This window comes from Brassica napus, chromosome A5 (genome assembly GCF_020379485.1).
Source record: "Brassica napus cultivar Da-Ae chromosome A5, Da-Ae, whole genome shotgun sequence".
Classification (NCBI taxonomy): domain Eukaryota; kingdom Viridiplantae; phylum Streptophyta; class Magnoliopsida; order Brassicales; family Brassicaceae; genus Brassica; species Brassica napus.
Genome location: NC_063438.1, coordinates 1,312,501 through 1,327,409, shown reverse-complemented (window position 1 = coordinate 1,327,409; position 14,909 = coordinate 1,312,501). Strand labels below are relative to the sequence as shown.

Sequence of the window (14,909 nt, the reverse complement as noted above, 5' to 3'; positions counted from 1 at the left end):
TTGGTTATTAGTTGCCTTGATTGGGCTGTTGTTTCCAGGGATATATAGTTGTTCCGCTGGCTTAGTTTCCGGGGATGTACGGTTGTTCCGCCGGCTCTGTTTCCCTAGTATGGGCTCTTGTTAAACGTTGTTTCATGAATAATATAATTTCAGATGGAAAAAAAAAATCCATTAATGATTTGATCATTTACCCAAATATCCCAAGTCTCATCACAACCGACAAGACATGGTGGATGCCTGGATGGAAGTAACGAGACTTGAAGGTTGTCGGTCCTGCCAAATGTTGTAATTGTTCAACCAATAGTGTTTCATAAATACATACTATAAATATTTTCACTGTTAGTTGACTTTTTATTATTGCTAGATGACGTTTGTTATGAATATTGGTATTTCGTTTCTAATGAATGCAAGTTTTTTTTTGACAAAAGGGCTGTGATTTCATGGAATATCTCATGAGCGAGTCACAGTGACTTTCAGAAATTATAAAACAGTGGTTTAATGTATGTTCTGATATACGATGGATGCTCTTCTCTATGGAATTGGTGGTGTTCATATACCTTTATTGACAGCAAGGTACTTTCATTTGAATACAAACTTATTAGATTTCTTAAATCAGTAATATGATGGAAAGATGATGACACGTTATAGATAGACATAGAATTACGTATATAGATAATAAACTATGTACTAACAAGTCAATTCTTGTTGACAAATACTTATAAACAAGCTGGATTTATTGGCCGTGCGAAACAAGCGTCAAGACACTAATCATCCTTTTGTCAAACTATAAGCGGTTCCGAATGGATGCTACAGTCTACATCTTTTATTATACTGAAGAAGCTAATTCATATCTTACATCGCCTTCAATGATATATAATTTTCATCCAGAAATGTTCGATAAATTATAGAAAATCACCTTGAGGTTAACAGACTAATGTATTCAGGATATGAACATTGAGGACATTACATGGTACCTTGTAAGAACTAGAGTGTCCAGAATTTCAACTGAGAAAAACTTACATTTCTTTGTGTTTGTATTATGAAATATAACCTTTCACCGTGAGGAAAGTAATTATAAGCTTAAAAAACTTTATAAATTACAGAAGAACACAACCGAGTTAAGCAACATATTACTTTTGTTTCGGGGTTTTATGTTTTAAAATCGCAAAATAGTTACACAAACTGCATAAGACTTCATATATCCTAAATGTTCTACTATATTAGACTACTATATAACCTTTCACCATGAGGAAGTAATTATAAGCTTAAAAAACTTTATAAATTACTGAAGAACACAACCGAGTTAAGCAACATATTCTTTTGTTTCGGGGTTTAATGTTTTTAAATCGCAAAATAGTTACACAAACTGCCTAAGACTTACATATAAATGTTCCCTATATTAGACTACTCTATATGATTTCATGGAAATTTTAAAAACAACAATTTATTGCTACATAGTTATACTTCTATTACATAAAGATGGGGCCATCCAAAAATAAAAATCTTTCAAAAATCCAAAAAGAAAAGGGACACATCATACACCTATGATCTCTATCCAAATGTTCTACTAAAGTCCATAATGACATAAAAGCTTTAGATGTTTCTTTTTCCGTTTCATTCCCGATCATTTTCTGCATTGGAGATCGAACTGATTACAGAATTATTACCACCCAACTAACGCAATATGCCATATATTTCAATAATGAAAATGTTGATACTGCATGTTACTTTAAAATTTAGATTATTAACCAAAAAATACAATATTTCTTCCTTGATGTGAAAACGATTTATTTACTCACAACCGCAAATAATTCGCCACAAACCAAACGAAATAAGAAAAACAGAACTCCATATGTTATAGTATATCCATATATATAGGTATCGACAAAACCCTAAACTATAAGACGATTTCTTCTTCTGATCGGTGTGACACCTTTTAAAATATATATATATATATATATATAAGATTTTCAGAGAGAGCCAATGCTCCCTAAGGCATTCACATTGTAAAACCCAGACGAGAAAAACGCAGACAGACCTGCCGACATTTGAGGAGCACTAAAAACTTCTTCATCCAGCGGTGAATAATACTCACTGACCCCTTCTTCCAACGGCTCAGGATTTATCTCCTCTTGTTGGGGATCTGCGGCGGCGTAAGTGGTGGGCTCCGGAGGTAGCTCGGCGGCGTCTTGACCGGTGAGTTCTTGAACAAGCTCTCTGAACTTAGAAGGGCAAGTCTCTACTCTCATGGGATTCGATATGTAACGGACTTTGATGGGTTTGTTATCGTTCGACGTCGTTGCCTTCCTCTTTTGCTTCGGTGGTTTTCTCGTCGGAGATGAAGATGGCTGTATCTGGTTTAAGCTTGTGAGCAACGCCGATGATGACTTCATCTTCTTGATTCTTTGTAAAGAACCTAAAAGGAAGAAGAAAAAGAATATCCAGAGTGTGAGGTCTCTTGTTTTAGCCTAAATATATAAATACTATAAGCTTCTTTTTAGGGAGGACAGTGGAGATGAATGCGAAGGGAAAGGAAGCAAACAAAAATTTAATGACAAGTGTCACAAATCCCATTGAGTCCTCGGCTGCTGTTAGCCGACGGCGCGTTCGCTCTACGCGCCATAATACTCATTTACTCACCGTTATTTGTCCATGTGATTAGTAGCTTTGCTTTAACAAGGTTGATTTATTACCTGTTTCTCTCTTTTAATAATGTAGGTGGACTTTTGATCAATAATGATAATAATGTAGGTGGGCTTGGTGTGGAATGTGGAGTTTTCATTTCTCTTTTCAGACCTATACATCAATGTTCTATTTTATAATTTATAGTATAAATACGGTACTATATGATATAGTATGTTGATATGGCCAATTTAAAATGCATAAACAAAACAAGATTGGTAATCTATTGATCATATGCTTATTTACATACATCAACAACAATAGTAGTGTTTTGAAATCGACTGTATAGGTACTTCAAATTCAAACCGTCTAAAATGATGATTTAAATTGTTTAATAGTACATAGACGTCCAAAATCCAAATCATTGTATTTATAATTTTTAGTTAAAAAAAGTTTATAATTTTTGTTTAATAAGGAAATTACAAAGAAAACATAAGTAACGATACATTAAATGTTTCTCTTTAACATATATTTATTAGTTACACAAAAACGAAATATTATGTCTCAGTTAACAGATCAACTTAATCAGAATTTTTCAAAGGCTTTAGTAGACTCCTCGACGTGTTATGTACGTGCGAAACAATCGCGTGACAGACAAATGTGACTGAAGTTGAAGTAGAAGCCGCCGTCGGCAAATTAGCCATCAGGGTCCACAGAAGCGCCACGTCTATATCGGTGAATTAGACACATAGACGCCATGACGTCACTCGGCCCGACGATAGTGATGTCACCACCTTAATTATAAAGTGAAACTGAAGACAATTACAAAAATAACGAAGACAGAGAAGAAAAAAAACAAATTTAACCTTCGCGGGAACCATGGAAGGTCCAGGACTCCACACGTAATTACGTTGATACTTAACCATCATGAATTAATCCAAATTAAAGTAATATTCTTGTTGACTCTTTTTAACCGACAAATTCGGTAGATACGCACCTTTGTGTACCTTTCTAATCCTTCTTTCAGTGTATCTGTTCAGCATGTTTAGCACGTTCTATGTTAAATATGTCTTTTACATTCGTTTCGTCTATTGTTTATTGTTTGCTAAGTTACCAGTTAAACTCATGAATTTACATCTTTAAAATTAATAGTCATGAAGTTAGGTACATCTTTAAAACTAATAGTACATCCAACAGCACTAATTATTACCAATAATCTTTGGACAAGAAAGATGATAAAACGAGATGGTGTACTGTTGATGGTTTGAAAATAATGGGATCATAAGATACTTGACATACCTTGCAACACAGAAAGATAAAATGCTAGTAACCTCTTCATCTGTTTCGACAACTTACTCACTTGGTATGTATTTAAGATATTCTTTTTTTTTAAGGAATGTTAAATTTATTCAAATAAAAAAAGGCTTTTGTACAAACTAATGCAACTTTAGTCTAGACTTGTGTGATTGTTTTGAAACAAATTTGTGGAGTGATTGTATTTACGATATTCAATTTGAATCAATCCAATTGGTAAGCATGGAATCTCAATAAAAAGTGTCTAGGTTTTTTTTCTTAGCAAACATAAATTTCATTTCAGAAAGAAAGTATTACACCTCCACAAGTGGGGAGGGAACAACAACATTAGCTAGAGGCGATTTAGCTACCTTCTCCAAATTCAACTATGACGTTGTAGACAAAATCCGTGCTTTAGTTTAGTGGATTTTAGTTACTTTTTCAAGAAAACGTGTATATTTTCCATATATCTATTAAACTTAAGAGTTATACATTTCAGTCAGCTAGTACTATTTTAACTATAGTTATTTTAGCGAATTTCTTTTGGCCGACTCCAACAACATAAGTTATTTGCTAGAACTTTCTTTACATATTAATTTTACACTTTCTTTGCAAATTATAAGACTAAACCAAATAGTAGTGTGTACTTTATGCGTAAATTTTCAAAAACGTTTTTAGTTTATCAAAACAAATTGCCAAATACTAGTATTTAATCTTGCATTGTAATAGTACAGTGTGATTAGGAAGAAAGAAAAAACTTATAATTTGAGAAGTGATTGACATTAAATGAAGGGGGCCCAAGTGGACTAGTGGGAAGAGGGAGGAGGCACTGGGGGGTATGTGCTTGTATGGTCAGGTCCTAATTAAAAGGACCCTTAAAATCGGTCTAATGTTAATGCGGGACCTCTAATCTCCCCCATCCCTTTACTCCTAATAATAATTTCGTTTAACTACTACAGTTGTACACTTTTTTAAGAAACGTGATGTGATCTCAGCGTGTTATTTAGGCTGGATTCTAAGAACATCTCCGTCCCCACTCCCTAATTTACTGTAAAATAGTGTGGAAAATAAAGTAACGAAAAAACAAAAAAGTGATTACTCCATAAATAATTCATAGAGAAATTTTTTTATTTTTTGTTTATACTCTATTTCCTACTCTATTTTTTGAGTAAATTATGGAGTGGGGATGAAGATGCGAAATAGTATAAGTATTGTGTATCAGTTCGCTAATCAAACGCTTCAAGAATTTGTTAATACTTTTATATTCGATACACATGTATACATTACCCGGTTTAAGGGTTTTCTTCTTAATGATAAATCGAAGCTTTATAGATCCCCAAAGAAGTCAAGTCACGGCTACGTAAGTAGACATAAGCTCTGTTCGTTTCTTCACGGCTACGTAAAGATAATTCCAAGTTTACGATTTAGCTCAATGCCCACAAAAGTTAGAAAAATATATATATCACGGATGATTTATTTTTTCCTCATGAGATAATTAGGTCTACTTTCTACACGTCACGCCGCAGTGAACATGCACGTTTAAAAGGAAGAAGAAAGTTAGTACGACCGCATATCGTTGAATTAAAAGAAAAAGCTAACACATTTATAATTATCAATCTCTAGCTAGCTAATGACCAACTATGTTGATTGAGATAAAATATTAATTTTGGCCTAATTAATTACAGAGATGGCAGTAAAACAACAACCGAATAAATTGTATAAACAAAAAAAAAAAGAACTAAACTGTAAACTAAAAAGTAAAAACGCTTTCGTGCATGGTTGCATGCATCATAAGGAGAACATGTATGTTTACTTTTAAAGTAAACGGATCGATCCAAAGCCAAAGGACTTATTCTGATCGAATCTATTAAGTTGGTACGTTCTCTGGAGTTATTGTCTACGAAGTTGATACGTTCTATGGAGTTATGTATTCTAAGACGTTGATTTGATCTCAAAGGAAGTCGTTTGGATTGATCCGTTTAAGTTTTGTTCTTTGTTATTCGTCGCTGAAAATAGCGATTACTAAATTTACGTAGGATCTGATCTTATATTTTGATCTATATGCTTTGACTATGTTTTGAGTATACTATTTTTTCATAGGATTAAATTAACTAATTCTAAATCCGAAAACACTACCCCCAAAACAGTTGTATGTTTTATGTTTTCTTGATTGAGAAGCCCATTGGACTGAATATAAAATCAAAACCTTCTCCATTAACGATTCTCAAAATCCATATCTGCAAAAGATAAATAAAAGAAGCCTATTGGACCAAATTCCAGTAGATAATTGTCCTGGTTTGGTAGCAAATTTGCAAATACATTTATTTAGAGATAGTACGTTAATTGGTAATCTTCAGAAGCAAGAAACATTTTAACAAGCTGATGGTAAGAACCTCATCTCCCTTTTATTTCACTTCCTGAAGGAATGAAATGGCTACGAGTTTAAAATACACTTGCATCAGAGACTCCTGCCGAAAGAGAAGGTTTCAGAAGCTTCAGTTTACTTTGTCTTCTTCTCCTGGTACTGCTGATAAGGAGTTCACCAATAACACCAGCTTAGGGAATTGTTTAAGGCCATGTGGGGCTTGAATTTACGCTTAGGTTATCTGTAACTTAAGAGCGTTAGATTCTCTACTTAGGAAATAAAAAAAAACTATTGTTTTTAAAACCTAATCAACTGCATTTGTCGTATAGTCCACGTCACTTTTAGTTGAATTACTACCCAACAGGAGTTGACCAAGTCGGTTCTGATTTCGTGAGATATTGGGTTCAAGATAACGTGGATAGACCCCTAAACCCACTTTTTGATCCATAATCTTTAAAACATATACACAAAAGTAGTTGGAACTTTGGTAGAATTAGTCTACACAAAAAAAATTAAGTCGTTGGAAAGGCGTTCACTAATCCAAAACATTATAAACTTCGATGTTGTTGATAGTTATGAATAGTTTAAAGATTAAGTTAGGTGCACCCAGCACCAGCTGTCACACACACGACAGAAACTCTTTAAGGCCATTGTCTCTCATGGTAATGCCAATGGAGTCTTAATGACCAAAACACATTGGTTCTTCCTCTGCCCCACCTAACTCTCACCAGTATTAATTTATTGCTTACCCAATTCAATGTTCTAAAATTTAATAGCCTCACAACGAACGAGTCTTTACAAATTTATAAACAACACTCCTTGCATATTTGCTTCATACTTGTAAAATACATAGGATACACACGCAAAGCATGAGCCACATGAAACAACTCCTTTTGAATAGCGTGTGAATCACCCTAAAGGCAATACAATATCCTTCAAGTCTCTCTCTCTCTCTCTCTCTCTCTCTCTCTCTCTCTCTCTCTCTCTCTCTCTCTCTCTCTCTCTGTAGAAACTAATGTTATTGTCACTCTATTCTCTCTCTTTCTCTTTTCTACACCATTTCTTGTTTTCAATGGAGAACAAGTACCTCAACATCCTTTCGTTTTGTTTTTCCAACACTATTTGTGGGTTACTCATAGTTTCTTGGCTTGCAAGAAACATTATCCATACTAATGGATTAACAACAACACTAGCATGGAGAAGGAAAACAAGAAAGAAGAAGAATCAAGATGATGAAAACAAAATGTCTCTGCTGGATTTGCCTGACTTAACCTTAGACTGCATCTTAGAGAAGCTCTCCCCATCTGAGCTATGTGCTATGACTTTTGTTTGCTCTGAGCTAAGGGATAAATGTGTGAGCGATCATCTTTGGAAGAAGCACATGGAGAATAAATGGGGGAGATTAATGGGTGATGCAGCGATTAAAGAGTGGAAAACTCATGTCGCCACATTAATGGCATGTCTCAAAAACTCGAATCCAAGCAGTTATAGAAGTAACACACAACAATGGAGGTCGAGGCTTGCTGCGAATCTTAAACCTTTTTCATGGTTAAAAACAAACCATGGTTGCCACAACAGAGGTTCTTCATCGTCATCTCCTATTGATTCTGTGATGTATTGGTACTCTAATCTTGAGAGTGGCAAGTTCTGGTTTCCTGCTCAGGTCTACAACAGAGAGGTAAAAACATTTCCAACCTATCTCTATTTTTTCTTTATTTTAGAGTTTCTTTAAGGGTTGAAAATAGTCTAATAATCGAATTACCCTGAATAAAAAACTTCAAGTTCTGAGGATTTACATGATACTTCCTCTATTTCAAAATATAAGTAGTTTTAGTATAAAATATTAATATTAATAGTTTTATTTATTTTTAATATATATGATCAACCAATTATAAAAAGTAACTATATATGTGAAACAACGTGAAACAAGGGAGTATAATATGTGTTTGGTTTGATGCAGAACGGGCATGTTGGATTCATGATGTCGTGTTACGATGCTAAAGTCAGATACGATAACAAGACTAATACATTTCAAGCAAGGTAAAGAATGACACTCTAGAAAACTTGTTTCTCTCATGTCACTGAATGTTTCTCACTATTCAGATACTCGGCGCATGGTCGTCGTGCGGCGGAGGAAAACGTGACGTGGCAGAGATTGAGACCGGCTCTAGTGGAGACAGAGTCACGTGACCTACACGTGTCCGACTGTTTGCAGGGACTAAGACCGGGAGACCATTTCGAGATCCAATGGAGAAGAACTAAAGAGTTCCCTTACGGTTGGTGGTTCGGAGTAGTGGGTCACCTTCACAACTGTGTCGGAGAAGAGAACTGCCGTTGCGTCTCTGACGGTAACATATACGAAACTTATCTTCTTACTTCAGAAACGTTTTGAGTCGTTCACGAGGGAATGAATAGATGTTTCTTGTGTGTGAATATATATATTGGGCAGAGAATGTGGTGATGGAGTTTAGACAGTTCAGACCGGAGTCGCCGTGGAAAACGACGGTGTTAAACCGGAAAGACCACCGTGAGACGGGAAACGAAGTCAGTGGTTTTTACGGTGGTGTGAAGAAACTGGGTACAGAGGAAGAGGTTTCTACGTGGAAGCGGTTGTGGCCTTCGCAAGTTTTGGATTAGTATTTTATTTAATTTAGGTGGGGAGTTTGCTTAAGAAGTAGCAATCTCATTTAAGTAAATTTGGAATTTCTACTTATACTGTAAACAAAAAAGTATAAATCAAAAAGAAAACAGGCTTTAGAGAAAAGTTTGTACATTGGCTTTGCTTGAAGAAAACATAAACAGAAACAGACTACTGGTCTAATGAAAGAAGGGTTTATCACACTTAAAACTAGAGAGCTAAGTTTACAAGAAAAAAGGAAAAGTAAGGATCTTACTTGTAATATTATTTAATTAATTTATAGCATATTCTGATAATTGTCTCAAAAGGATACGAAATATTCGTTCTAATAAAAATAAGATACGAAATATTCCGGATTGTTTGCTAATTTTATTTATTTATTTATAACTTATTTCTAAATGATAAATATACTATTTTTTTTTAGATTTTAATGGTAAACAAAATTTGAAGTGTAAAAATATTTCTTAACCACAATTATATGTATTTTTTTTTGAAGTGGTATTAGTTTAGAGTTACAGAAAATTATCTAACTTAATTTTTTTTATCTAACTTACATTTATATATGTTTAAAGTTAAATTATTATTTTAATATGTGTGCTTTTTTAAAAGAAGAAAAAAAACATCTTTTAGAAATAAAATTAATTTTATTATTATCTGATTGATGTTTGTTTGCATTGGAGAGATTACTGAAAATTCCTGGAAACATCCTTCCTTTATAGACGACTCGAGGAGAAACTAAACCCCTCTCGATCCATCTCCAAATCCAGATTCATTCAACGACGAGCTTCCTCAGCGATTATTGACTTTTTTCTGTTCATCTCCGATTACGATGAACGGAGGTCCTTCTGGTTTCAGTACGTACTCTCAATGACCTAATCCTCCTTCTTTCGATCAGCTTCTGGGAATATCTTTTGTTTTCCATCATGGGTTTTCGATTTAACGATCGAAAGTTTCGAACTTTTGCAGATAATGCTCCGGTCACGCGAGCCTTCGTCATCACGAGCGTCCTCTTCACTGTCTTCTTCGGGATCCGTGGAGGAGGAGGTTCTTCATCCAAGCTCGCCTTGTCTTATCAGGTAGTGAATCTCCTTTTTCAAATGAACTAGGATCTGTATGTTTAGAATCAACATCATTGTTTAGAATACTTAATCAGATTTTAGGCTGTACATATTGACCATCATCATGTGTTAGATAACTTGCCTATCTGCTCATATGATTGTGGATGCCAATAGCCTTGCACCCTTGTTTTGGTGTCTCTGTAGAGTAACTATTATGAAAGTCTCTTCCTTTTTTTGTGAAAGGCTTGTAATTTGTAATGAAAAAAAAAAACGATTTGTATTTATAATCTTCTGCCAATTTCATTATAAGGATACTTTTGAGAAGTTTCAAGCTCTTATAGGTTTTACAGAAGAACTAGGATCTGTATGTTACAATCACCATCATTGTTTATTGTTAGGTTTTCACTTTAGTTTCAAAGGTTCTTGCTTTATTGAGGGGGAGAAGCTAAACCCATAATCTTTAGGCTTTAAACAGATGGATTGCTTAAACCAGATCTGGGCATGATATCTTAACCATTATGTTAGATAATTTGATAATGGATGAGAACTTAATCTGATTTTTGGCTGCACTTGTTGACCATCATGTGTTAGATAACTTGCATCTCTGCTCATCTGATTGTGTATGCCACAATAGTACCCGGGAAGATGCTTGATTGTTTGAATTCTTCTTTTCGTTGTCTCTGTAGAGTAACTATTATGAAAGTCTCTTCTTTTTTGTGAAAGGCTTGTAATTGTAATTAAGAAAAAAAAACGATTGTATTTATAATCTTATGGCAATTTGATTGTAGGATGTTTTTGAGAAGTTTAGGATATGGAAGCTAATCAAATCGAGTTTCGCCTTCTCCTCCACCCCAGAACTGCTCTTTGGCGTGTATTTGCTGTACTACTTCCGAGTCTTTGAGAGGCAGATTGGTTCGAATAAGCACTCGGTAAGGAGATAGTTCAGCTTCGGTTCTTTCTTCATTGTAGATTTGGTTTGTCATTTCACTTATATCCTTTATCCTGGTAACTAGAAAGATGATTGTACTCGTTCTGCAGGTTTTCATCTTGTTCTCTGGGTTTGTGTCACTAATTCTACAGACCATCGTGCTATCACTCTTTAAAGGTATGTATCTTCTAATCTTCAAAATCTAAACTGTTTTGGTCAGTAATCGTAATGTACAGTAATGCAGACAATTGTAAGGGAATATAGTTAATGATTAAGCTTAAACTAGCCTGGTTACTACTAGTCTCACCTATCAGTGAAGTCCATAGGGAGTATTAAGATCGGTGATGATCTTTTGTTGGTTTCAAATTCTATTTATTTTTGTAGATACTTCAGCAAACCTACTGACATCTGGACCATACGCTCTCATATTTGCTTCCTTTGTACCCTTCTACTTGGACATTCCTGTTTCAAAGAGGTTCAATGTATTTGGCCTACACTTCTCTGATAAATCATTCATATATCTCGCTGGTGTCCAGGTAAAAACAGTACCATAAATGTTTATTTTTACAACTCTTTTTATACAGTAGAACCTTTTTCTTAACTAGACAAGTTACTCGGTTTCCATTTTTTTGTAGCTGTTACTATCTTCTTGGAAGAGATCCATGTTACCTGGTATTTGCGGCATAATTGCTGGTTCCTTGTATCGGTTGAACATCTTTGGTATCCGCAAGGCAAAGGTTATATGCCTTTCTTACCTTTTGCTAACAGCATCCATCTCCTCAAGTTAAGAGCGTTTGTCACTTTACTAACACTAGTTTTTGTCTAAAAACACTTTCACAGCTCCCTTGGTTCATAGCTTCTTTCTTTTCCCGAATGTCTTTGCCATCCTCGAGCAGCCATTCTCAAGCACCAAGAAGGACATCACCCAGCTTAGGTCGCCAAGCAGTGGTAAGGACGACATCCGTTTTTCTTTGCTTGAAACCCCATCTTCATTTGCCGACATGCTGTGTTTGAGTTTTTTTATAGAGATCTTATCAAGCACCGATACCGCCAAGTATAGAGCCATCTGAGGAAGCTATAGCTACTCTGGTATCTATGGGATTTGACCAGAACGCAGCTAGACAGGCTCTTGTACACGCAAGAAACGATGTCAACGCAGCCACCAACATTCTTCTTGAAGCACACTCTCACTAAACGTTTCATAGGAAATATTTGATTCGAGATGCAGAGGGGGGAGGTGTTCGTTCTTATTCTGCTGCGTTCTAACAACTGAAGTGGCATTGCCTTGATGATAATATGTTCAGCGAATGATCTGATTTGAATCCTCTTTTTCTTTCTTTTAGCCTTTTTTTTCTGCCAGTTGTATTTTAGGACAACATCTGTAGGTTGTGTCTATGTAGTGCACATTTGCTAGTCTTTTCTTGCAGATTTGAAAGATATATGGAGAGGCCATTCTATGATTTCAATCTTCATATCCTACTGATCTTTCACAGCAAACATAAGTTTGCTCAGTGTTCTAAAAGTCTGTTTAAGCGGATTTAAACTAAACAATTTTTTGAACAATCAGTTTAAGTGTTTAAAAAATCTGTTTAGATATCTGCCTAATCAATAATCTACTATAAAATGCTTAATGATTTTTTTGAACATTGAGTTTGCTAAAGACTTGGTAAAAGAATAATTCATTGTGAAAACTTGCTATAAACTATTATTAATGAGTTGATATACATAAACATAAGAAACAGACCAGGAAGCAAGAAAAAAATGCTCAACAAACTCTTTGCCTCTGGTAACACATTATACATACACAAATATGGTCTAGTATTAGGATCAGTGCGTAGTCTTTAGTTCTTCCTTGTCTTGGTCATGGTGTAAACTGGTATCTCCCAGTTCTTGTTCTTTTTTGGATCATCTGTTAAAGTAAGATCCGTTTCATACTCTCTAAACGTCTTGAAGAACGTCTTTGCGCCCATCATTACAAGCCTCTCCACCATGAATAACTGATAGTTGTTTTCGATTACAGGGTCCAAAATCTCACTGAAATTCGACGAATAAACCACTTTGTATCTGTAGTGTAAACAAGAGAGTCTTAAGCTCATCTTTACAAGAACATTCAAACAAGTAGTAAACCTATAAACTTGAGTTTTACCTAGCAGAGAGAGGAGAGAAGAATCCAGGGGCTCTCTCATTAGAACCGATGTAAAGAGTTCTCCCTGGTGGAATCTGCTTCTGTATCCTGGTCATGATAAACTCTGGACGCGTGTCTCTGTCTAAGTGTGGAAACTGAGTTCTTTCAACGTTAAACCTGTCTTTTCTTGTTTTTAGTTTGTCGCCTCGACGAACATGGATTGCATCATAGTCACCGAGTTGTGCTTTTATCTGTTCAACCCAAGATTACTTGCTATTAGAGCTAAAGACAACCTTCAAAGCTAAGATTGTATTGGAAACTTCATTAACCTTTTCAGCAGCATTTCTCAATCTTGGTGCTGCCATACTCGGCAGAAATGAATAAGGAAGCATGACGTTGCTACGATCAATTCTATCTTTGCACTCAACAAACCTAACACCAAGAAAGATACAAGAATCAACAATGCTCACAACCGGTCCTGGGTAAAGCCGAAAGAAATTTATATAGACATAAGCTCCCAAATATGTATAAATAATATTTTTTTTATCGAATCTTTACTAAATCGCCTACGGTTTCCAAAATCTCAAGGCCGGTCCTGGTCACATTGGTCTTACCATGCGAGAGGACTTGCGGTTCGGTTAATGAGCAAAAGATTTGCATAGTGGCTAGAGTCATTAAGCTCACGCCTACTAGCTCCATTCACATGCGCAATCCCACGCTCCTTCAGCTTCATAGCTGTAGACAGCACAATGTGCCAAGTCTCCGAGTCATCCAAGATCACAGGGATCTTCTCAGAGATAAGGTCAACGTCATACAATGACTCCATCGCACAAGAACTCACTTCCCAACTAAAAACACACACACACAAAACCATAAAGAGACATGACCATCTCTTGTCTTAAAAGTTACCAAAACATAACAAAAGTAAGTTCTCACCTTTCATTGTCGGATGATCCATTGAGTACACCTTTCTTGTTATGTATCGGATTGATGCACATCTGAGAAGGCATAACGAACGTTCTGTTGAGAAACATGGCTTCTTCGAGTGCGCATCTAAGGCTGGACTCTTGGTGACCCAAACCAGCGCAGCTCTCGCAGTTCTTGCCGGGACAGTCGACTCTGTCTCCCCAGTACAAGTACTTGTCCGACAAGCTGTGTTGTCTCTTGGTGCGAGAAGACCTCGAGAAGTAATCAACTAGACCGGATCCTCTGGTGGAGAAGGACGAGGAGAAAAAGAGGAGAAGCAATGCGGCGACGGCGAGTGTAGATAAAAGGACAAGTCTTTTGGATCCGTGAGTGGGTTTGGACCTATGGGTTTTGCTCATTGTCGCCATTGTAGTGATGATGAAAGGTGGAAGAAGGAAGAAGAAGAAAGGATTAATGATCTTTGCGATGGATCAGAGATCTGAAGGATGGTCCTCTACGGCGAATGTGAGGGGACAGGATCACGTGTCTACGGATGATTGCTCATGATCCAAAGATGTTTCAGTGAAAGAGTAGTCAACACGTAAAAGGTGTAGCAGCGCACGTATCTAATAAGATTACAAAACATACACTTTTGAGTTCTATCTACTGTCGGAGACTCTCTCTCAGATGTCGTTGTACTTGTGTCCCATTTATGGATCTGATCCTTATCCCTTTCTACTAAGGGAAAGTCAACTGATTTTAAACCGAATCTAAACCAAATTTAAACCAAGGATACATGTTGGCAACTATGGACGACATTCGGATATCCTTTCCGATTCGAAGTGTTTTTCTGATTTTTTCGGATTGAATTTGATTAATAATATTTTATGTTCAATTATATTTTTTTATAACTGTCTAAAATTTATTTGGTATACAAACTTATTTAGGATTCGGTTAGTATTACTTCATGTTTG

General features: G+C 35.8%; 4 protein-coding genes across 5 annotated transcripts; 2 read left to right on the top strand and 2 right to left on the bottom strand.

Moving 5' to 3' along the window:
• Positions 1–1,724: 1,724 nt before the first annotated feature.
• Positions 1,725–2,847, bottom strand: LOC106450674 (sigma factor binding protein 2, chloroplastic). Its single transcript, XM_013892387.3, has one exon. It carries the CDS (start codon positions 2,391–2,393, stop codon positions 1,971–1,973), a length of 423 nt encoding a protein of 140 aa, XP_013747841.1. The 5' UTR covers positions 2,394–2,847; the 3' UTR covers positions 1,725–1,970.
• Positions 2,848–7,081: 4,234 nt separating this feature from the next.
• On the top strand, positions 7,082–9,053 carry LOC106450675 (F-box protein At2g41170). Of its 2 annotated transcripts, none has more exons than XM_048779493.1 (5): positions 7,082–7,232; positions 7,265–7,958; positions 8,241–8,320; positions 8,384–8,628; positions 8,730–9,053. In XM_048779493.1, exons 2-5 carry the CDS (start codon positions 7,296–7,298, stop codon positions 8,915–8,917), a joined length of 1,176 nt encoding a protein of 391 aa, XP_048635450.1. In that variant the 5' UTR covers positions 7,082–7,232; positions 7,265–7,295; the 3' UTR covers positions 8,918–9,053. The 2 variants fall into 2 exon arrangements, with proteins under 2 accessions (XP_048635450.1, XP_048635449.1); XM_048779492.1 differs by having other exon boundaries at positions 7,087–7,220; positions 7,253–7,958.
• A 525-nt stretch (positions 9,054–9,578) lies between these two features.
• Positions 9,579–12,364, top strand: LOC106450677 (rhomboid-like protein 18). The gene is made up of 8 exons (XM_048779490.1): positions 9,579–9,772; positions 9,885–9,994; positions 10,765–10,905; positions 11,015–11,081; positions 11,289–11,440; positions 11,540–11,641; positions 11,745–11,852; positions 11,931–12,364. The coding sequence occupies exons 1-8, from the start codon at positions 9,748–9,750 to the stop codon at positions 12,096–12,098; spliced, it is 873 nt and encodes a 290-aa protein (XP_048635447.1). The 5' UTR covers positions 9,579–9,747; the 3' UTR covers positions 12,099–12,364.
• A 222-nt stretch (positions 12,365–12,586) lies between these two features.
• Positions 12,587–14,580, bottom strand: BNAA05G02010D. Its single transcript, XM_013896638.3, has 5 exons — positions 13,966–14,580; positions 13,644–13,877; positions 13,359–13,461; positions 13,051–13,280; positions 12,587–12,968 (listed from the first exon to the last, which is right to left on the bottom strand). Exons 1-5 carry the CDS (start codon positions 14,361–14,363, stop codon positions 12,746–12,748), a joined length of 1,188 nt encoding a protein of 395 aa, XP_013752092.2. The 5' UTR covers positions 14,364–14,580; the 3' UTR covers positions 12,587–12,745.
• Between the last annotated feature and the right edge of the window lie 329 nt (positions 14,581–14,909).